Source organism: Crotalus tigris, unplaced genomic scaffold (genome assembly GCF_016545835.1).
Source record: "Crotalus tigris isolate CLP2741 ecotype Arizona unplaced genomic scaffold, ASM1654583v1 scf7180000019021.11574027:1482141, whole genome shotgun sequence".
Lineage (NCBI taxonomy): Eukaryota > Metazoa > Chordata > Lepidosauria > Squamata > Viperidae > Crotalus > Crotalus tigris.
The window spans coordinates 697,618-719,537 of record NW_024097333.1 but is presented as its reverse complement, the minus strand read 5'-3'; the positions used below and the strand labels follow the sequence as shown (position 1 = coordinate 719,537).

The 21,920-nt window shown below is 44.2% G+C and overlaps 1 protein-coding gene across 2 annotated transcripts; it reads right to left on the bottom strand.

Moving 5' to 3' along the window:
- Positions 1-9,510: 9,510 nt before the first annotated feature.
- Positions 9,511-21,244, bottom strand: TMEM79 (transmembrane protein 79). 2 transcript variants are annotated; one of them, XM_039358487.1, is made up of 4 exons: positions 20,851-21,244; positions 15,875-16,722; positions 15,112-15,325; positions 9,511-12,019 (listed from the first exon to the last, which is right to left on the bottom strand). In XM_039358487.1, exons 2-4 carry the CDS (start codon positions 16,587-16,589, stop codon positions 11,800-11,802), a joined length of 1,149 nt encoding a protein of 382 aa, XP_039214421.1. In that variant the 5' UTR covers positions 16,590-16,722; positions 20,851-21,244; the 3' UTR covers positions 9,511-11,799. The 2 variants fall into 2 exon arrangements, with proteins under 2 accessions (XP_039214421.1, XP_039214422.1); XM_039358488.1 differs by lacking the exon at positions 20,851-21,244 and adding an exon at positions 20,494-20,844.
- Between the last annotated feature and the right edge of the window lie 676 nt (positions 21,245-21,920).

The following is a 21,920-nucleotide window of genomic DNA, read 5'->3' as shown; positions in this document are numbered from 1 at the left end:
ATGAAGGCTGATATACTTCTCAGGAAGCCCTGCCCACCAGCTGGAAGAACCCATCTCCTTCCAGTTGGGCCCGCCCATTGGCAAAATCTGGGAGGAAGGACTGAGGTCCATCCCATGGTTCCATTGTCCCTCCAATCAGGGACCACGCTGGGCTTCTTCCTTCATCTCTACCACAAATTTGTGTAGTGGCAAGGCAGAAGAATAACAGAACGACAGAGTTGCAAGGAACCCTGGGGGGGGTCTTCTAGTACAGCGGCCCCCAACCTTTGGGGCACCAGGGACCGGTTCCGTGGGGAAAAGTTCTTCCATGGACCAGATGGGGGTCTGGTTTCACATAGTGCCTGCATCCTGTGGATGGGGCTTCACTTGTTTGCGTGGACTGGTTTCTGCCATGCTGCGGACTGGTGCCGGTCCACGGACCAGGGGTTGGGGACCCCTGTTCTAGTTCAAACCCCTGTTCAAGCAGGAGACCCTAAGGTGTCCTGCCTCGAGCAGGGGTTGGACTAGAAGGCCTCCAAGGTCCCTTCTAGTCCTAGAATTCCATATTCTATGTTCTAGTCGTGTGGTTTTTTTTTAAAGGGGGTTATTATCCTTGAGTGCCAGAGGTTATAGGTTGCGTTTTTTGGTATTTTTAATCCTGGCATGCTGCTCAGTCATTTGTATGAGGTGGGGGGGGGGACACAAAAGGAGGGGGGAGGGACATGGAGGGAGTGAGGGAGAGTTGCAGAGTTGACAGAGTTGAAAGAAGGAAGGGAGGGAGGGAGAAAACAAGGGGAGGGAGGGAGGGAGGGAGGAAGGAAGGAAGGGAGGGAGGGAGGGAGGAACATGCAGGGGGAGAGAGGAAGGAAGGAAGGAGGGAGGGAGGGAGGAAGGAAGGAAAGAGGGAGGGAGGAAGGAAGGAAAGAAGGAAGGATGAAGGAAGGAGGAAGGAGGAAGGAAAGAAAAGGAAGAAAGAAAGAAGAAAGAAAGAAAGAAAGAAAGAAAGAAAGAAAAAGAAAGAAAGAAAGAAAGAAAGAAAAGGAAGGAAGGAAGAATGAAGAAAGAAAGAAAGAAAGAAAGAAAGAAAGAAAGAAAGAAAGAAAAAGAAAGGAAGGAAGAAAGAAGAAAGAAAGAAAGAAAGAAAGAAAGAAAGAAAGAAAGAAAGAAAGAAAGAAAAGGAAGGAAGAATGAAGAAAGAAAAAGAAAGAAAGAAAGAAAGAAAGAAAGAAAGAAAGAAAGAAAGAAAGAAAGAAAGAAAGAAAGAAAGAAAGAAAAGACTGTTTATTTTCAAATTAGCTCAGAATTCTCTCCGCTGTGAGGTCCTTGGTGTTCTCTGTGCTGGCTGTCCCTGACCTCTCCCTATTTGAGGCCGAATTCTTTTTCATGCTTACCTAGCTGGAGATACTGTGATCTGAATACGGGGTTTTCTACACAGGAAAACGACACTTGGACACTGAGACAGCCACAGTCTTGTTCCTGGAGTCCTCCAAAAGTTCTCCCTTCCCTTCTGACCTCTTGACAGTGGATCCGTTTTCTTGGCCACCCTTCTCTGCATCTTCTGTGTTGGATTTGCCTTTAAACTTTCTGCCAATCTGATTTGGGGGCTTCTCCGATTGCTCCCCTCTCTCTGGACAGCATATTATTATTTCTGGCAAGGAGGCCCTTTCTGGGCCATGCATGGCCAGCTCTGGCCAGAATACTTTGAAGTCATTGAGGGCCGAGAAGCACCTATAGAACATTTGTTTTTTGAAAAAGATGCCAAGCATAATAAAGACAGTCAAAGCAGAACAATGAACAAGAGGCTTTATTTCTGAAAGCACCAATTCACCTGGATTTGACTTGGCAAAGATTTGCCCAGAGCAGTTTTAAGCACATTAGAGATGACCAATGCACAAATATCCCACTGGCCAAAAAAAATCTCCTTGACGTGGAAAAACATTGGATTATTCTCCAAAAGGCCGATTGTCCTCCATCTAGGGCAGTGGTTCTCAACCTTTTTAATGCCGTGACCCCCAACCGGTCGTAAGTCCAGGACTACTCAACCGGTCGTAAGTCGAGAACTACTCAACTGGTGCAGCAGCACCGTTTGCAGAATGGGACTTTTGGCGGGCTCAGCAGGGCAGAGACAGCCTGGACAATTTCTATTGGCTTTGGAAAGCCAATAGAATTAGACTCTATTCAAGAAAGTCTATTCTATTGGCTTTCAAAAGCCAATAGAATAAAAGGGAGTAGCACAGCTAAGGAAAAGGGGGGAAAAATGGCAGACTGCATTGTTTGGCGACCCCCGTGAAATGGTCGTTCGACCCCAAATGGGGTCCTGACCCACAGGTTGAGAACCACTGATCTAGGGGGTATGAAAAGACACCCATAAAAATCCCTGCTTAAGATGTCTATTCCAACATTCCTCCCCCCCCCCACCACAAGTCTAATCTTTTCATCCCTTTCCACCTGTTTAACCTTCCAGAGGGGTCAGAAAAAAAAATTAATCTTAATTTCTCTTTGTTGTTCTTCAATGTACTTCTCTGAGATATTTTAGGTGGGCGTGGAAGGCCGTGATAGGATTTGACATACAAACCAAAAGGACCAGATACATCATTGTTTCCTTTAAAAAAAAGAGAATGTCATTTTTGTCTACATCCAAAGTGCCAAGCTTCTTTATTAAACTTATAATTTAAATTTAAAGGAAAAAAAAAACCCACCACACACCGCCTAGAAGGATTGCTTTGGTAGCATCTAAAATCCTTACGTTGGTCTGATGGGACCGGTCAAGCAAAATCGACTTATCTCTCTTGTGTGTGGAATGAATATATTTGAATTTTGGTTTAACCCCAGGGAGAAAAAAACGGGAGAATTGGGTTTCGAAGGCTAATTCCAGGATGTCCCACCCAACGAAATCAATTGGGGGGTCAGTTCCGTGCATTAGAAGGGAAGGCACATGATTGGACCAAGGAAAGAGAATGTCATGGCCAACCGAGCCTTCTTTTAGGAGAGTGACATTAGACTGCCCAGCCTGAGATGCCTTCACCAAATGACCATCTACCTTTTCTGGTGTGTCTCCAGGGAGGCGGGGCTGTCTGAACTTGGGGGTGGAGCTACTGAACCTATATCAGTCAGTGCCCCCCACCCCCAGCCTGCCCATTGCTATACAGGAGTTGTGGTGTTGGCTTTGGCACCATGGGAGGCTGCTGGCAGCTGCTCTTTGCATGCTGCCTACTTGTCCAAAGACTTTCAGCAGAAGACAATTCAACCTCTGCGGTGAACCCAGACGAAGAGCTGGAGAAGAATATCGCGCAACGAATTGCTTCCCTGCGGGAAATGGGGCAGGATGAAATTAGCAACTTCACCGACTTAGCCTTGCAATATTATAACCAGCAAGAAGAGTCCATGTTTATACCTTTGAAGAACCCAACTGTGACGGTCAAGGTAAGCAGCCTCTTGAAGCCACTGAGATATTCTCCATATTCTGCTGATAGTTTCAGTGAGGATTTTAAGCATTGGGCCATTTAGCCTGTTTGCACCTTCTCACCCCACAGGAAGGATGGACGGTAATACCCATAATTCCCTGTCTTGTCAGTTTCTGAATTAGAGACCTTGCAGTCCAACCCAACCAGTTGAGGAACACTGTCATGTCCATTTACCTAAGAAATAGCTTCATATATATACATGTCATCATTTATTTTGTGGGGTTTCTGATTTCTTACCTGTCCTTCAGAAGCTCAAGGCAGTGTGCCTTGCATTCCTATCTCCTGTTTTTCTCATCAACAACAACCCTGAGAGGTAGGCAGGGCTGATAGGGTCTTTGACCCAAAGAGCAAGGTATTGTGCCTGAAGGCAGAGTAGAATCTGTATCTCTTCATCCCTAGTCCAACACCTTCGTTGATGCAACATTGTTTTTGATATCTCACCATTCATGTGGGACCTCAAGGCAGAATAGAGAGTGGAGGAAGGGGGACTTCAATTGCAGAGAAGAGTAACAAAGGTTACTGGAGACTAAAACATATGAAGAACGGCTGCAGGACCTGGGTTTGGCTAGTCTAAAGAAAAGAAGAAATAGGGGTGACATGATAGCAATTCCAATATTTGAGGGGCTGCCACAAAAAGGAAAGGGTCAACTTATTTTCCAAAGCAGGACAAGAAGCAACAGATGGAAACTAATCAAGGAGAGAAGCAACCTGGAATTAAGGAGAAACTTCCTAGCAGTGAGGACAATTCACCAATGGAACAGCTGGCCTTCAGAAATCGTGGGCGCTCCATCACTGGAGGTTTTTAAGAAGAGATGCTAGATAGTCACTTGTCTGAAATGGTATGAGTTCTCCTGCTCGAGCAGGGGGCTGGACTAGAAGACCTTCAAGGTCCCTTCCAGCTCTATTCTATTCTATTCTATTCTATTCTATTCTATTCTATTCTATTCTATTCCATTCCATTCCATTCTATTTCTATTCTATTTTCCATTCCATTCCATTCTTCTTCCTGTTTCTATTCTATTCTATTCTATTCTACTCTATTCTATTCTATTCCATTCCATTCCATATTTTCTATTCTATTCTATTCTATTCTAATAAGGATTAAAGGATGACATGGTACCAATCTTCCAATACTGGAGGGGTTGTGACAGAGAAAAGAGGATTGACTTAATCTCTAAAACACTGGTGGGCAGGACAAGAAGTAATGGAAGTTTCTTAAAGAGAGATCCAAGCTAGAATTAAGGAAAAAATTAATTCTGGAGGGAAGCTGTTCCTCTGATTAATTGTTCTCACTGTGTGTAAATTTTCATCGGGTCTAGGTTGCTTCTCTCCTTGATCGGTTTCCATCCATTGTTTCCTGTCCTGCCCTCTGGTGCTTTGGAGAATAGGTTGACCCCCTCTTCTTTGGGGCAGCCTCTCAAATATTGGAAGACGGCTATCATATCAGTGTTAGTGTGGTTTCATACTGTGCTGATGAGACCACACTTAGAATACTGTGTACAGTTTTGGTCACTAAAATATACAAAAGGGATGTTGAGACTCTAGAAAGAGTGCAGAGAAGAGCAACAAAGATGATCAGGAGGCTGGAGGATAAAACATATGAAGAACGGTTGCAGGAATAAGGTATGTTTAATTAATGAAAGAAGGACTAGGGGTGACAGAGTACAACCTCCAAAGCACCAGAAGGCAGGACAAGAGCATTGGATGGAAACTTATCAAGGAGAAAAGCAACCTAGAATTAAGGAGGAATTTTCTGACAGTTAGAACAATTAATCAATGGAACGGTTAATTCAGAAGCTGTTGATAGTCCATCACTGGAGGTTTTCAAGAAGAGACTGGACAATCATTTGTCTGGAATGAAATAAGGACTTCTGCCTGAGCGGGGGTTAGATTAGAAGACCTTCAAGATCCCTTCCAATCCTATTATTCTATGTTTTAGTCCAGACCTTACCACTTCGTCTCTCTGTCTGTGACCATCCTATGTTAAATAGATAATAATAATAATAATAATAATAATAATAATAATAATAATAATAATAATAATAATAATATTGCACAGACTGACTACAAGCAGTGGCATGACAAAGTAGCAACAAAGGTGCATTGGAAGATCTGCAAAAAATATCATTTGCCTGTAAACAAAAACTGGTGGGATCATAAAACAGAGAAAGTCATAGAAAATGATAAAATTAAACTGCTCTGGGACTTCAGAATTCAAACAGGCAAGCACCTGAAACATAACACCCCAGACTTAACAATTGTCAATAAGAAAGACAAAAAAGTCTGGATAGTGGACGTGGCAGTGCCTGGAGACAGCAGAATGGACGAGAAAGAACTGGAGAAGATAACAAAATACAAAAACCTACAAATAGAAATAGAAAGACTGTGGCAAAAGCAAGCAAGGGTAGTACCAATAGTGATAGGCGCCTTGGGTGCAATCCCAAAACAACTGGAGCACCACTTGCACACCATTGGCATTGACAAATTCGCTATTAGTCAATTGCAAAAGGCGGCCTTACTAGGAACTGCTCCCATCCTGCGACGATATCTGTAATACCATCAAACATCCACATCTGCCTATCCCAGGTCCTGGGTAAGGACTCGATAGGTAGACAAAATGCCAAATCCAGTCTGAACATCTGGCTGACTGTGCGATGATCCATAATAATAATAATTTGGGATGATTCTTTTCTTCTCCTGAATTACATCCTTGAGGAATTTGGGAGAGTCTTTTTAAGGAAGACTTCTATCCCCTGGAAAACCCTATATGAGAGGACACAGAGAATCAAATAAAGAAAAAGGCAAGAGTAGAAAAAAGGAAAGACTGGAGGAGAAATGGAAGACACCAAGACGGTGTTCTTGACTCAAAATGTAAATAGAGAGAAATGAACTACAGGAAAAGCAGACAGGGATAATCAATTGTCTAGTAACCAGTCACTAAACTATTGTTGGCTATGATTGGTTGCTTGCTGTGACCCCATTCACACATGGGATGGATTCACACAACCCTAAACCTGGTTTAGGTTTCCAAGTCACCGTGGGCAAACCAGAATCCTCCAATACGATTTACATTGATTCCAGGTTCACCCAACATTCCAAGACAAAGGGTGAATTCTGACACTGCATTAAACCCCAATCACCCCAGCCCCATTTTAGCCAATCCTAGCACGTTGTACAGTCTTAATTTCTGGAAAAAAAAGAGTGCTGTTGCATTTCTTCAAGGGTGTAATTTTGCCTGTTTTCCCGTGATTTCTTCATGGTGACAGAAGAGCACTTTTCAAACGCTGGGAGACGCTTCTGTTCATTTCCTGCTTGGAAGAAATCATTAAGAAATCAAGATGGTGGCTGTGATCGCACGCTTGTGGGTGACTTTTTTTTTTTTAAACCTCTCTCCCTAATGATTTGTACTTTGGGGAGCATCTCAGACTCAAAACACGCCTGATTGTTTTCCTAGAAAGCCATTGGATCGACATTGGACCTGCAGATGATTGTGGAAAGGACTAACTGCACCAAAAAAGATGTGAAACGACGTTTTAGGAGTCCCTTTGACTCTGAAGGAGAGCCCCCGAAATATTGTGTGCCGCTTCCCGACCCTGAGGTGAGAAAACAGGGCTTGGTCTTTCATTGGGCTGCATGGGAACCCCAAGCTGGGAAAACTCAACAGAGTTCTTAGGAGTAACTTCCAGCGACAGGATCCCCTGCAAATGTATTCTTTTTAAATTATTTTAGATATTGTAAAGTCCTGCTTTTATTGTTTTTCTAAATGACTTAAGACAAGAACATATCTATTAGTCCTTCTTCCTCCTGTCTTCCCCACAAGAACAATCCTGTAAGACAGTGGTTCTCCACCTGTGGGTCGAACGACCATTTCACGGGGGTCGCCAAACAACGCAGTCCGCCATTTTTTCCCCCCCTTTTCCTTAGCTGTGCTCCTCCCTTTTATTCTCTTGGCTTTTGAAAGCCAATAGAAGAGAGTCTCTTGAATAGAGTCTAATTCCATTGGTTTTCAAAAGCCAATAGGAATTGTCCAGGCTGTCTCTGCCCTGCTGAGCCCAACAAAAGTCCCAGTCTGACCGGTTGGGTAGTCCTCGATTTACGACCGGTTGGGGGTCACGGCATTAAAAAGGTTGAGAACCACTGCTGTAAGATGGGTTGGGTTTCTAGCCCGGTGTTTTAACTACTAGACTGTGCAACGTGCCTGTTAACCTGTTTTCTGGAGGTGGAACTCTGGATTTACACTCAATCATGCTTCCTTTTTTTTTTTTTTTAATCTAGAGCAGGGTTTCTTAAAGTTTGGTCCTAAGACTACACGAGGACCCAACATCTTCTCAGGGCTCTGTGAAATCCAAATTATTTGCTAGCCTAAAGTTGAAAAATAATACAAAACAGGTAGTCCTCGACTTACAACAGTATAACAGCTTAGTACAAGGGCACTGAAAAAAGTGACTCATGATCGTGTTTCACCCTTACGACTGTTGCAGCATCCCCATGGTCATGTGATCAAAATTCAGATGCTTGACAATTGGTTCATATTTATGACGGTTGCAATGTCATGTGATCCCCTTTTGCAATCTTCTGACAAGCAACGTCAATGGGGAAGGCAGAGTCACTTAACAACCATGTGACTTAACAACCGCTGTGATTCACTTAAAGACGGTGACAAGAAAGGTAGCCAAATGGGGCAAAACTCACTTAACAACTATCTCGCTTAGCAACAGAAATTTGGGGCCCAGTTGTGCTCGTAAGTTGAGGACTACCTGTAATGTACAGAAATGCATTAAATTAGAGAAAATTGGGTTCCAAACACAATGCATTTTGCAGCATGTTTAAATGCATTAAATTAGAGAATCCGGGTTCCAAACACAATGCATTTTGCAGCATGTTTAAAATGACGCTCACTTTTTTAGAAAAAAAACTCGCTCGAGGTTTTCAAGAAAAGATTGGACATTAATTTTTCCAGAACGATATAAGTTCTCCTGCCTTAAGTTTTGATTACACTATCATGACCACCTTAGAATCAGAGATGGAAGGGACCAAGGCAGTCATCAAGACCAACCTCCTGTGTTTTTATGTTTCCAGGCAAGAGTGATACTTATTTGATGTAAAGTCCATTGCAATTGTGATGGTTAGGACCTGGGAAGTTTTCTACTGCACATCAGACTTTCTCACTTGTTCCTTGGTTTTCCTCCCTCCCTACCTCTCCCTTTCTATTTTCAGCAACTGAACTGCAAATTTCACATTTTTAAAGATGAAAGGTCTTACAGCGAAGCTATAGTGGGCCATGACTGCAAGCCAATTAAAATCATCGATAAGGAGATTCTTAATGTTGAAGATACAAAATCACCATATTAGATGAAGCAAGCTGGAAAATAACCACACAAAGACGATGCCTACTGTCACCCCACCTATCGCTAGAATCGCTGGTAGCCTTCTCTTTCCCCTTTATCCTGAAATAGGAGAATAAAATCAAATTGCAAAGCTTTGCCATGTGACTGACCGGCTGTGTCTCTCACCTCTGCTCCTTGCAAGCTTCTCTTTCTTTCCCAACCATTGTCCCTGCAGGTCAACAGACCCCTAAACAAGATTCTTCATTGGATAGCATCTTAACTTCCAGGGGTTCAGCGGAGTTGACACATCTTGGCACGCCAACAATGGAAGGATTAAATTTAGACCCACACAGACCCACCCATGCAAGTTAGTCCTGTGATGGGGACTCTTACATCCGGTCAATCAATCCTTCTCATCCTTGCAATTTTCCATGAAAAAGAGTTGGAAGGGAGAAGTGGCTGAAAAAAAAAAAATCCCCAAGACGATGCATTATGGGTAGTCCTCGATTTATAACCATTCGTTTAGTGACGGTTTGTCAGCCATCCCAATTTGGTCAGTTAGAAAAAAAAGACTCTTGATTCTTAGTGAAAGTACACTTTGCTCAAGCCAAGTGATTACAACACAATAGAGCCTAATCTGGTTTTTCTACACCCAAAGCCTCTCTTCCCTTTTTCCCATATGCTGACATAAATTTAATCCGTTGGTCTCAAAAGTCAGTAAAAACAATGTTTACCACCACTGTGGATCTACCTGTGAGGAATTTCCACCCACTGTTTCTTCTCCTGCCCTCAGGGGCTTTGGAGAATAGGCTTAGGAAAGATTCCTATAATTTTATTAAACTTATCAGAGTACAAAATACAAAGACAATGAAAATCAATGACAATGAAAAGGGGAAAGAGGGAAGTGAAGGATCAAGGAGAAAAAAAAAAAAGACGAAAAACATTCACTTCAACACTCTTTTTCAGAACAGTAGAATGAACATAATAATGCCACAGCCGCAACATTTTTACTTTACATGCCAGTTCTCTAACAAAAAAACAAACATACATGCAGTAAATAATAATAATGCCACAGCTGCAACATTTTACTTTACATGCCAGTTCTCTAACAAAAAACAAATATACATGCAAGTAAATAATAATGCCACAGCTGCAATATTTTAGTTTACATGCCAGTTCTCTAACAAAAAAACAAACATACATGCAAGTAAATAATAATAATGCCACAGCTGCAACATTTTACTTTACATGCCAGTTCTCTAACAAAAAACAAATATACATGCAAGTAAATAATAATGCCACAGCTGCAATATTTTAGTTTACATGCCAGTTCTCTAACAAAAAAACAAACATACATGCAGTAAATAATAATAATGCCACAGCTGCAACATTTTACTTTACATGCCAGTTCTCTAACAAAAAACAAATATACATGCAAGTAAATAATAATGCCACAGCTGCAATATTTTAGTTTACATGCCAGTTCTCTAACAAAAAAACAAACATACATGCAAGTAAATAATAATAATGCCACAGCTGCAACATTTTACTTTACATGCCAGTTCTCTAACAAAAAACAAATATACATGCAAGTAAATAATAATGCCACAGCTGCAATATTTTAGTTTACATGCCAGTTCTCTAACAAAAAAACAAACATACATGCAAGTAAATAATAATAATGCCACAGCTGCAACATTTTACTTTACATGCCAGTTCTCTAACAAAAAACAAACATACATGCAGTAAATCCCCCAAACAGTTTCATTTTTTGTCTATTTCAAGCACAAAGTCCAGAAGCGGTTTCCAGAGAGAAATAACATTAGACATATTCCACAATCCCAGGAAGCAAAAGATGTTCCATTAATTGTTCTCACTATCAAGACATTTCTCCTTACTTCTATCTTCAACAAGCTTCCACTTCTTGTCCTGGCCTCTGGTGCCCTAGAGAATAAGCCCACCCCCTGTTTTTTGGGACAGCCCCTGAAGTTACTGGAAGACGGCTATCATGTCCCCCCTAATTCTTCTCTTCATCTTGGGGGCATATTGAATTTCATGAAAAATATTGAAGGGGAAATGGAATGTGCCAGCTTACCTGCCATCTCTAAAGGGGGGAGAAAGACCAGACCTGGGTTCTTTCCTTCCAAGATGGCTTCAGGTTGTAGGAAGGCACCCAGATGACTTCTAAACAATCTGGCCACGACAAAGACACCAATGGTGCAGAGCAGGGACAGGCTTCTCTCCCAGGAGTGAGGAGCTGAGGTTGGCCAACTGGGATGCTTTAACTGGTTTTGACAGAGGTGGGGTAAGGCTACATGGCCTTGGGGGCTCCTTCCAATTCTTCAGTCGGCCAAGGGTGTAAGTGAGCCCTGCAGAGTGTAGAAAGTCAGCACAGTCCCCCACCCCAGGAGAATGAAATATCTTGGGGAATATTAAAAGAGGCAGGACAAAATATTTCCCTTAAAGGAGAAATGGAGAAAAAAAACAAAGGCAGAGAGCAGCCCCAGTCTCGCTGCCATAAAAAAACAAAACAGCTTCAAACTTACAAACCTGAGAAGGCCAATCTTTTGAAATGGAGATTTGGCAATCCATTCAGAAAGACAGGAGCACACTATTCATAAGCAAAACACTTTCAGCCCCCACAGTTGATGGGATTAAGAATTTACATTCCCCCACCCAGCTCCAAGGACAGGACAGGACCTCCCAGCCAGGCAACAATAATTATAATACCAAAAGGACACACTCAAGCATAAGTCAAAGTACATTGCATGGGAATAGGCGTCTGAAATACAAAGCCCAAAGAAGGTATAAAAACCCACCCACTCTAAAGTCCATTTTGTCAGCTGTCCAAGAACTGCATGCTGTTGTTGGTCCTGCTCATCAATAAGCAGAAACCTTCTTCCCAAAGCAGTCTCCATTTTATTTCCAGCATCTTGCTTCCAGCTTGGAAGTGGACCTGATGTTTCTTTCAACAAGAGGTTCAGAAAGATAAGACAGGGGCATTCTCCGGCTTGGGGCTCTCACCGGCTTCACCCCCAGTACCAGGGCCTGGAGGCAGCCAGTTCCTCCTCCTTCGCCAAAGGGGAAGAAGCCGCCTTGGAACTCCGGATGGCAAACATGTTCTCTGTGTCCAGCAGAAACATGCTGTAGAGGTTGAAGAGCAACATGGCGACCAGGGGGAAGAAGGTCAAGCCGAATCCAAAGCCTCGGAACGAGCGGCCCATGGCGAATGCCACCCAGTAGAAAAGCCTGGAAGGGCGAGAAAGAAAGAAAAATGGTACAGAGCAGGACTGGGTCAAAAAAGTCAAAATGGCAGCCACAGTGGTGGGATCCACGCATCACATCCATTGTGTCCTTGTGGGCATCCATCAAAATCCCAAGCCAGCCTTTGCATTTCACAATAGCTATTCCAGTTAATAGATAACAGGATAAGAGAGTTGGGACCCTGGAGGTCTTCTAGTCCAACCCTCTACTCTGTACCAGACAAATGGCTATACAGTCTCTTCTTAAAAGCCTCCAGGGATGGGGCACCCACAACGTCTTATGTTTATGATTGTTATTTGAGTTGTGTTTTTGTTAATTTATGTTATGTTTTTGCAGGATTCCCCCCACTTTAGAGGGCAAGACTGCTGAGCCCTGCAACAACCACCCTGTGAGGTAGGCTGGGTTGGATTCTCACCGCACAAGAGACGAGGCATTTGTCAGTTTGGGGTTTCTTGTCTTAGCAAGCGGTGGCAAATCCTGTGGAAGCGGAGTAGAGATGATGTTATGCGAACCCAACCACTAGGCTTTGCTGTACTACCGTAGCCATGGGGGGGAGGTAGGTCTTGAACTGGTCCCAGTCCAACCTTTAATAACTAGCAGTGGTGTGTGTGGTGGGGGGGAATACACTCTGTATTCCAGCCTCCCGCAAAATCACAAAGACACAGTGAATTTTTAACACATCAAAACTGTTAATTGATGGGGATAGTTCACAAAGATGGTTAGGTGTTTCCAGGAAGGCTTCGTGGACCACACGAAACCACTTCGCAGGCTGCATCCGGCCCCCTGGCCTTGTGTTTGACATGGTCTGCCTTAGCAACTGTGGCCAGAAAGGTCATAAAATGGGGCAAAATTCACTTAACCAATGTCTCGCTTAGCAACAGAAATGGTTGGGCTGAATTGTGATCAAGGACTACCCGTACATAACTTCTTGAATACCTTACAAAATCGATCACGTTGTTATGGTTCCGGCTAATGAAACACTTCAAAGAACTTCCTGGCATTTATTTTCCTAAAAGTCTTTTATTGTTACAAAATGTCGGCACAGGCAGAATGGAGGGATGCTAGGATCTAAGTTCTCTTCCTCTGAGCAGTTAAATTATCAGCATGTTCCCTCCCTAAATTAGCCGTCATATCTCACATTATCCAATTAGTGTGAAGGTCAAAGGTTTCCTTCCTCTTTCTTTCCCGGGCTTTACCCCCAACGCCCCTTCTGCTCTGTATTAACCCCATAATTACCAGACAATTCTGCATATTGTCAAAAGCAAGAATATACAATACTTGCAGCGTTGACAAACACATCTTCATCTTATTTGTATCATGTTATCATCTCTTCTTTCCATACATCTTCACTGCTGTTATCCATGTATTTTATGCCATACGCTAATTAAATAAATAAACTGTAGGTCATATATCTGCATAATGAGCCTGGTTTTCTCTCTCTTCCTCTTCCCTCATTTCACCCCAATTTAAACCCTCCATCAATTCAGCCCAGTATTATTCAACGTTAGTAACTTGAGGATGGGTGAACGTTAATTTCCAGAATTCCCCTTGCCAGCACAGTTGACTGGGGAATTCTGGGAATTGACATCCACCCACCTTCAGGTTGCCAAGATTGAGAAACACTGGCCCAGGGTATCTGATGAATTGTGTTGCAGCTCAGAAAAGTTATAAAATCTTAATTAGGAAAAAAAAACGCCACCAGACTCCATCGGATTCTTTTTGCCACCCAAAATGGCTGCCATCCTCCTTCCCCCAAAAATATATTAAACCAACTGTACTGTCAACATGATAAATGGAGATTTCCCAACAATCCGTATTTCCATCTTAAAATTAAAAAAATATATATAAAAAACAGGAGTCTGCTGACAGATTCATCTGACGAACAAATGCCAATACATTTGTCAGTCAAATTGGCCCCTTGAAGGGGGGGGGGGTGGAATTCAACTCCCAGAATTCCCCAGCCAGCATGCTTTAAACATGCGGAGCTCAGGTCTGAACAGGTCAGGCTGGTTGGGGAATTCTGGGAGTTGAAGTCCACCCCTCTTCAAGGGGCCAAGGTTGAAAAACAAGGTTAAATGATGGGTGAATAACAGAATAATGAAGTTGAAAGGGACCTTGGAGGTCTTCTAGTCCAACCCCCTGCTCAAGCATTCCATTCCAGACAGGTGGCTGTCCGAAGTCTTCTTAAAAACCTCCATTAGAACTGCTCGGACTTCAAGTTAATGGTAGAATTAAAAGATATATATAACTTTACATATAATGGTATATATAATTGTATTGTATAGACCAGTGGTTCTCCACCTGTGGGTCGGGACCCCATTTGGGGTCGAAGGACCATTTCACGGGGGTCGCCAAACAACACAGTCCGCCATTTTTTCCCCCCTTTTCCTTAGCTGTGCTCCTCCCTTTTATTCTATTGGCTTTTGAAAGCCAATAGAACAGACTCTCTTGAATAGAGTCTAATTCTATTGGCTTTCCAAAGCCAATAGGAATTGTCCAGGCTGTCTCTGCCCTGCTGAGCCCGCCAAAAGTCCCATTCTGCAAATGGTGCTGCACCGGTTGAGTAGTCCTCGACTTACGACCGGTGGAGTAGTCCTCGACTTACGACCGGTTGGGGGTCGCGGCATTAAAAAGGTTGAGAACCACTTGTATAGAAGGATGAGGCTTATATAGAGGTTAAGAGTGATGTATTAAGTTTTTGTACCATGAGAAACAAACTGTTAGGAAAATTCATTCTGGAATGTCATGTTTGTCCATTTTTGTTTTAATTGTATTATGAATAAAAATTTAAAAAAAAAAACCTCCATTGATCCATCAATCAGAGTGGAGCTGGAAGGGACCTTGGAGGTCTTCTAGTCCAGCCCCCTGCTCAAGCAGGAGACCCTTTGCCATTCCAGACAGGTGGCTGTCCAGGGTCTTCTTAAAAACCTCCAATGATCCATCAACCAGACTGGAGCTGGAAGGGACCTTGGAGGTCTTCTAGTCCAACCCCCGGCTGAAGCAGGAGACCCTCTACCAGACAACTGGATCCAACCCCGAGGAAGGGTCCAGAAGTGGGAGGACTCTTTCTCCCTTACCGTGAGATGGCAAAAAGGGCGGTCAGCAGCGGGATAAGCTTGAGCCACTCCTGGGGCAGGTAGGTGGAAAGGACGCTAATGTTGAAGAAGTAGAGGATGAAAAGGTTGACCGACTGGGAGACGAAGTGCCGGTGGATCTGCACCTCCCGGCCCAGCTCCTCAGAAGGCTGCAGGGAGGAGGCACAAAGGAGGGACACTCCGTAAACCATCATCCCTGCAGGGGAAGAGAGACAGGAGAAAGCGGTCAGGAAAGGGTGACTTGGGGGTCTTATAGTCCAACCCCCTGCTCAACCAGGAGACACTATACCAGTGGTGGCGAACCTATGGCACGGGTGCCAGAGGCGGCATTCGGAGCCCTCTCTGTGGGCACACGTGCCGTTGCCCCAGCCTCGCCTCCCCCCACGACCCCCTCCTCACCAGCAGCCATATGCATTTTCTAAATAAAGTCAAAATAAAGGGGAATATCTGGAAAAGAGCCCAAGTGGCTTACAGAATTTAGCTGGCTTTCCTGCTTGCAGGGGTGGTCAAAGAGGGCAAGATGGCCAGCATCGCGATGTATTCAACAATGCAATAAAAGGTGGAGGTGGTTTTTTTTGCTTTTGGGGGGGGGACTGCATGTGCAGATTTCCTGGCCTGTGAAGAGAGCTTCAATGGAGCCTCTCAGCAGCCCAGGGGAACGAGCGATGGGTCTCCAGGCTGGCAGTGAACGATGGCTTCCACCTCCCTGGCACCTTCTCCTCCACGGCTGGCAGATCCCGCTCACCTAAAATGATGGGGAAGGTGGCAAACGCCCCGCAGCGCAGCGTGTATACTAGCCGGGCGCTCATGTCCTCCATGGGGGGCACGTCGAAGGGCAGGAAGACGTAGGCGCTGTAGAGCAAGCCTGGGAAGACAACCATGGAGCTACTCATGGAGCCCACGGCTTTGAGGTTGGCCGAGCTGCAGCAGCCCTTCGACCGGCAACACGGGGTCTGGGGTGGTTCCCCAGCAGGACCGGGCGGTTCGTGCAAATAGGCCGAGCAGCCTCCGACGAGGAAGGTCTGCTGCTCAGAGTTGTCCTTCTCCTCCTGGCACTCTGCCCTGTCCTGTGGCGGCACTCCCAGCCGCCACGGCTGCTTCTTACGGCTCCTGGGACAGCGTTCAATGCAGAAGGGGTCGATGGGGACGAAGGTGTGGGCCGCCATGGCGGGCATCCCACTGCCCTCGTCATCCTCAAAAGGCCTCAGGAAAGCCTGGGGGTCCATGGCGGAGCCCAAAATGGCTGCCTTCATGCTCCCCTCCGGGCTCGGCCGGGCGTCCTTCTTCAAAACCTCGGACATCTCTCCGGCTACATCCTGTTGGGCTTTGTCCCAGGGCAAAGTGGCCTCTGCGGTGTCCGAACTCGGCTCCTGGCTGTGACTTTGGGCCAGCTGCTCAGGGGACGAGTCCTTCCCCAGGGGCACCATCGCCACGTCTTCCGAAGGAGCAACGGCTGACATCTTTGACTGTTTTAGAGAAGTCTGTTCCGTATCTGTCGAGCTTTTTTCCTGCTAAATCTTTGCAGTCTCCATTCCTTCTTCTCCAGAACCGGATAGCGGGAAATCTTGGGATGTGCTGCACCCGGTTCTCGTGCTGCAAAAGGGATGGAAACATATTAATGAACTGGTTTGGAGACAGCCAAAGAATACAGAGCCTTGGGTGGTCTCAAGGCCTCACCACTGAACAAAAATTTGCAAAAAGCAGCACCAAGGAGAGAATTATAAAAAGATCAATACAGGAACTAGCGTTCCATATTAAAGCTTGAAAGGGGAATTATCCATTTTAAGGATTTTAAAACCGTTTTGAAACAAAGATGCTGAGACTCTGGAAAGAGTGCAGAGAAGAGCAACAAAGATGATTAGGGGTCTGGAGGATAAAACATACGAAAAACGGTTGCAGGATTTGAGTTTGGCTAGTCTAGTGAAAATAAGGACCAGGGGTGACATGATAGCATATTTGAGGGGATGCCACAAAGGGGGGGGGGAGTCAGCCTATTCTCCAAAGCGCCTGAAGGCAGGACAAGAAGCAACAGATGGAAACTAATCAAGGAGAGAAGCAGCCTAGAACTAACGAGGAATTTCCTGTTGGTGAGAATAATTAGTCAGTGGAACCACTTGCCTCCAGAAGCGGTGAATGCTCCAACACTGGAAGTTTTTAAGAAGAGACTGGACAGCCACATGTCTGGTCTAGGGTCTCCTGCTTCAGCAGGGCGTTGGACTAGAAAACCTCCAAGGTCACTTGCAACCCTATGACTCTATGAGACAGATAAGAAGATAGACAGATTGATATAGATGAAAGATAGATGATAAATGATAGAGATAGATGATAGACTGATTGATTGAGATAGATAGATAGATAGATAGATAGATAGATAGATAGATAGATAGATAGATAGATAGATTTAGAAGATGATATAGATGATAGATATAGATGAGAGGTAGGTAGATAGGTAGGTTGATTGATTGATTGATTCCTGGAGTTATGAGTGTTCCAACTCTGGAAGTTTCCTGGACAGCCATTTGTCTAGAACGGTGGTTCTCCACCTGTGGGTCGGGACCCCATTTGGGGTCGAACGACCATTTCACGGGGGTCGCCAAACAACGCAGTCCGCCATTTTTTTCCCCTTTTCCTTAGCTGTGCTACTCCTTTTTATTCTATTGGCTTTTGAAAGCCAATAGAATAGACTCTCTTGAATAGAGTCTAATTCTATTGGCTTTCAAAAGCCAATAGGAATTGTCCAGGCTGTCTCTGCCCTGCTGAGCCCGCCAAAAGTCCCAGTCTGCAAACGGTGCTGCACCAGTTGAGTAGTCCTCGACTTACGACCGGTTGAGGAGTCCTCGACTTACGACCGGTTGGGGGGTCACGGCATTTAAAAGGTTGAGAACCACTGGTCTAGAATAGTAAAGGGGGGACTGAACTAGAAGACCTCCAAGGCCCCTTCCAGCTCTATGATTCTGATTCTAAACCTCTTCCGAATCCAAGATCAGATCGGGCAGGGCTAAGCAGCCACGCATTTTCACCAAGGCAGGGCTTGCTTGCCATTTAACAAATATGAAATCAGAATCTAGTTCAAGCAGAAAATGATGGTCCTAGATTGCTGCAAAACTGGTTTGCTGAGCTAAGATGCGGTATATTTAAAGTTATTATTGTTTTCATTATTATTATTATTATTAATTAGAGTACCACAAAGCACAATTTTCAGTGAATGGGTTTGCACCACGCCGAGAGCCAAAACTGAAGTATGTAATGGTGTTCTGCACCAAAATGTAGTAATATAAAGATGGTGGCATTTGTGTACTGACGTCATCGCACAAAGCTGCCATTCGGTGAACCTTAAACCTAAGAGACCAAATCTCACCAAACTATGAGTAGTCCTCAATTTACAAGCACAATCAGGACCAGGAGTTTCGTAGCTAAACAATCTGGTTGTTAAGTGAATCACGCCTGATTTTGTAACCTTTTTTCCGCACGGTTGTTAAGTGAATCACTGCAGTTGTTAAGTGAACTATGTGGTCATTAAGTGAATCTGGCTTTGCATTCTTGGAAGCCAGTCAGAGGGTTGCAAACGGTAATCGCAGAGCCCAAAACTGTTACGTGCTGAATATATGCCTGAATTTTGATCACATGACTCTGGGGATGCTACAACAGTCATGTGTGTGAAAATAAGTCATAAATCATTTTTTCCCATGCCGTTGTAAATTTGAATAGTCACTAAACAAACGGTTGTTAAGTTGAGAAGTACCTGTAAAGCTATAAACCTTTAAGGTCCTACTGTAGATGCATCCTGAGAGATTGTGAGGTATGTTTGGGACTATACAATTTCTTAATTTGGTGTTACTTCCTTGGTCACTTTAAGATGTAAATACCTCAACTCCCAGAATTCCCCAACTAGCCAACATGGCTGCCTGGGGACTTCCGGGAGTTCCAACATGGCTGCCTGGGGACTCCTGGGAGTTGAAGGCTACTTGTCTTAAAATGACAGAGGTTGAGAAACACTGAAGTACAAATTACAATGTTACTGTGTTACTGTAACTGTTAAGTTAGATGCTTGTTAATTTAATAACCGTGTTGGGTAATTCCTTGGCAACAGTATAAAAGTGGTTTGTCATAGGTTTCTTCTGAGATGTTTTTTCAGCTTCCACATCCGAATAATAGCCCATTTTGACTCTTTTCATTTTGATATCAGAGTTTGCCTCCTGCTATAAAATCAAGAGGAACGTAACCGCCCCTTTTTCAAAGCCAGTAGCACATTTTATTGAACAAAGTTTTATAACTTCGTTTTATTTCATCAAATGTGATTTTTCTCCTACTGTAGGCTAAGACGCCTCTCCTCCTACACTAACTGTTGTAGAACTGTGTTAAACTTTCCCGTCAATTAGGATTTACTCCATTAGCTGTGTGGAAGCTTACTTTAAGTTGCTGGACTTCATAAATCTGGTTCTGTATTTTTATACAAAGAGACCGAAATGTAAAGGTTTATATGTGTTATGCCCAGGGCTTTTTTTCTCACAGAACACCCAGAACGGAGTTCCGGCACCTTTTTTGGATGGAACCTTGTAGGGTAGGCAAGGCGGGTTGTGTGACGTGTGTGAGTTCCGGCACCTTTTTTTTTTTTTTTTTTTTTAGAAAAAAAGCACTGGTTATGCCAACCCCTAGTACGATCTATTTGGCATGTTTGGTTTAGCATGTTGCACCAACCTATCCATTATAGCTTAAATATCGTTTAGTTGGCTGTGTGCATCCAGGCAACTGTGGTTTCTTATGCTAATCATGGCTAAACAAACTACATGAAATAGGAATCCAGACAAACTCCTAATACAGGACTCTGTTCTGGCCTAGCATAATGTGCAAACAAGTCATTGTGGTTAATTTTTTTTTTTAAAAAAATCCTTGGTTAACATACCTGAACCCAACAGAGAAAAACAACACAAAGTTAAAAACAGCACGCAACAAACCAAAAAAACGCATTTGAAGCAAGTAACTATAAAACTACACATCTGTATAGTAGTATTTAGCCCCACTCCTGATTTAGCCCACAACACCAGGGTTAAAGGGGGGGGCAGGGAGCAAAGGTACTGTTAGTCCTTGACTTATGACAACTGAGTCCAAAATTTATGTTGTTAAGTGAGACACGTGCTAAGCGAGCTTTCCCCATTTTACAACTTTTCATGCCAGGTTTGTTAAGTGAATCACTGCAGTTGTTCAATTAGTAATATGGTCGTTAAGTGAATCAGGCTCCCCGGTTGTCAGAGGGGGAACTCAGTTGCCGAGTGTCTGAATTTTGATCACACGACCCTGGGGATGCTGCCACGGTCATAAGTGTGAAAAACAGGGTCATAAGTGTGAAAAACAGTCGTAACTCACTTTTTTCAGTGCCGTTGTAACTCCGAACACTCTGCGGTGGTAAGTTGAGGACTAAACCTGTAGTTGCAGTTGTGTTTGCACACTTAACTCAGCTATTAGATCAACAATCTTTCTGGATTTGCACAACACGCTGAACCGATCCGGGCTTAAAAAACGATCCGAATTGGGCGGAGCGCAGCCCAAGTACGCCCAGTCGCCAAAAAAGGCAGAAACCCAACCGGTTGAGCTCCGGGAAGGCTCCCACCGCCTCGGGGAGGGAAGACCCGAAGGCACGCAGGAAAGCCCCAAAGAAGCCCGATTCGAGGGGCTGGATCGACCCTCTGCCGGGCAAAGGGAGAGAAGCCCTCCGCCCCTTACCTGCGTTCTCCTTTCTCGCGCCTCGCGCGCTCACTTTCTCAGCCCGGGACGCGGAGGAAGGGGGTGGGAGTGGGGAAGGGGAGATAAACCGGAGTGGCTTCAGATGCCGGGAACTTCCGCGAGTTTGTCAAGGGCGCCACTTCGCTTTCTGCCTCTCCGTCCTTTGGACTCTCAAACCTGTTTGACCAGCCCAGGTGGAGCTCCGCGGGAGGAGCTGCGGGGGCCGCTCGGCTCAGCCCGGCCCGCCCGGTTTCAGAGTTGGGGAAAGAGGCAGAGGCATACACACACACATAAAACACACACACACACACAAGGGGGGAGAGGGAGGGAGAGACACAGATACAGAGACACAAAAACGGGGGAGAAAGAAGGAGGAACAGACACATGCAGTCTCTTTCTCTCTTCTTTTTCTCTCTCCTCTCTCTTTTCTCTTTCTCTCCTTTTCTCTTTCTCCCCTCCTCTCTCCTTTTCTTCTTTCTTTTTCTTTCTTTCTTTCTTTCTCCTCCCCTCCTCTCTCCTTTTCTTCTTTCTTTCTTTCTCCTCTCTCCTTTTCTCTCTCTTTTTTCTTTCTCTCCTCTCTGTCTCTCTTTCTCCTCTCTTTTCTCTTTCTCTTTCTCCTTTTCTTTTTCTTTCTCTCTTCTCCTTTTCTTTCTCCCCTCCTCTCTCCTTTTCTTTTTTCTTTCTTTCTTTCTTTCTTTCTCCTCTCTCCTCTCTCCTTTCTTTCTTTCTTTCTTTCTTTCTCCTTTCTCCTTTTCTCTCTCACTTTTCTTTCTCTCTCTCCTTTCCTTTTCTCTCTCTTTTTTCTTTCTCTCCTCTCTGTCTCTCTTTCTCCTCTCTTTTCTCTTTCTCTCTCTCCTTTTCTTTTTTCTTTCTCGCCTCTCCTTTTCTTTCTCCCCTCCTCTCTCCTTTTCTTTTTTCTTTCTTTCTTTCTTTCTTTCTCCTCTCTCCTCTCTCCTTTTCTTCTTTCTTTTTCTTTCTTTCTTTCTTTCTCCTCCCCTCCTCTCTCCTTTCTTTCTTTCTTTCTTTCTTTCTCCTTTCTCCTTTTCTCTCTCACTTTTCTTTCTCTCTCT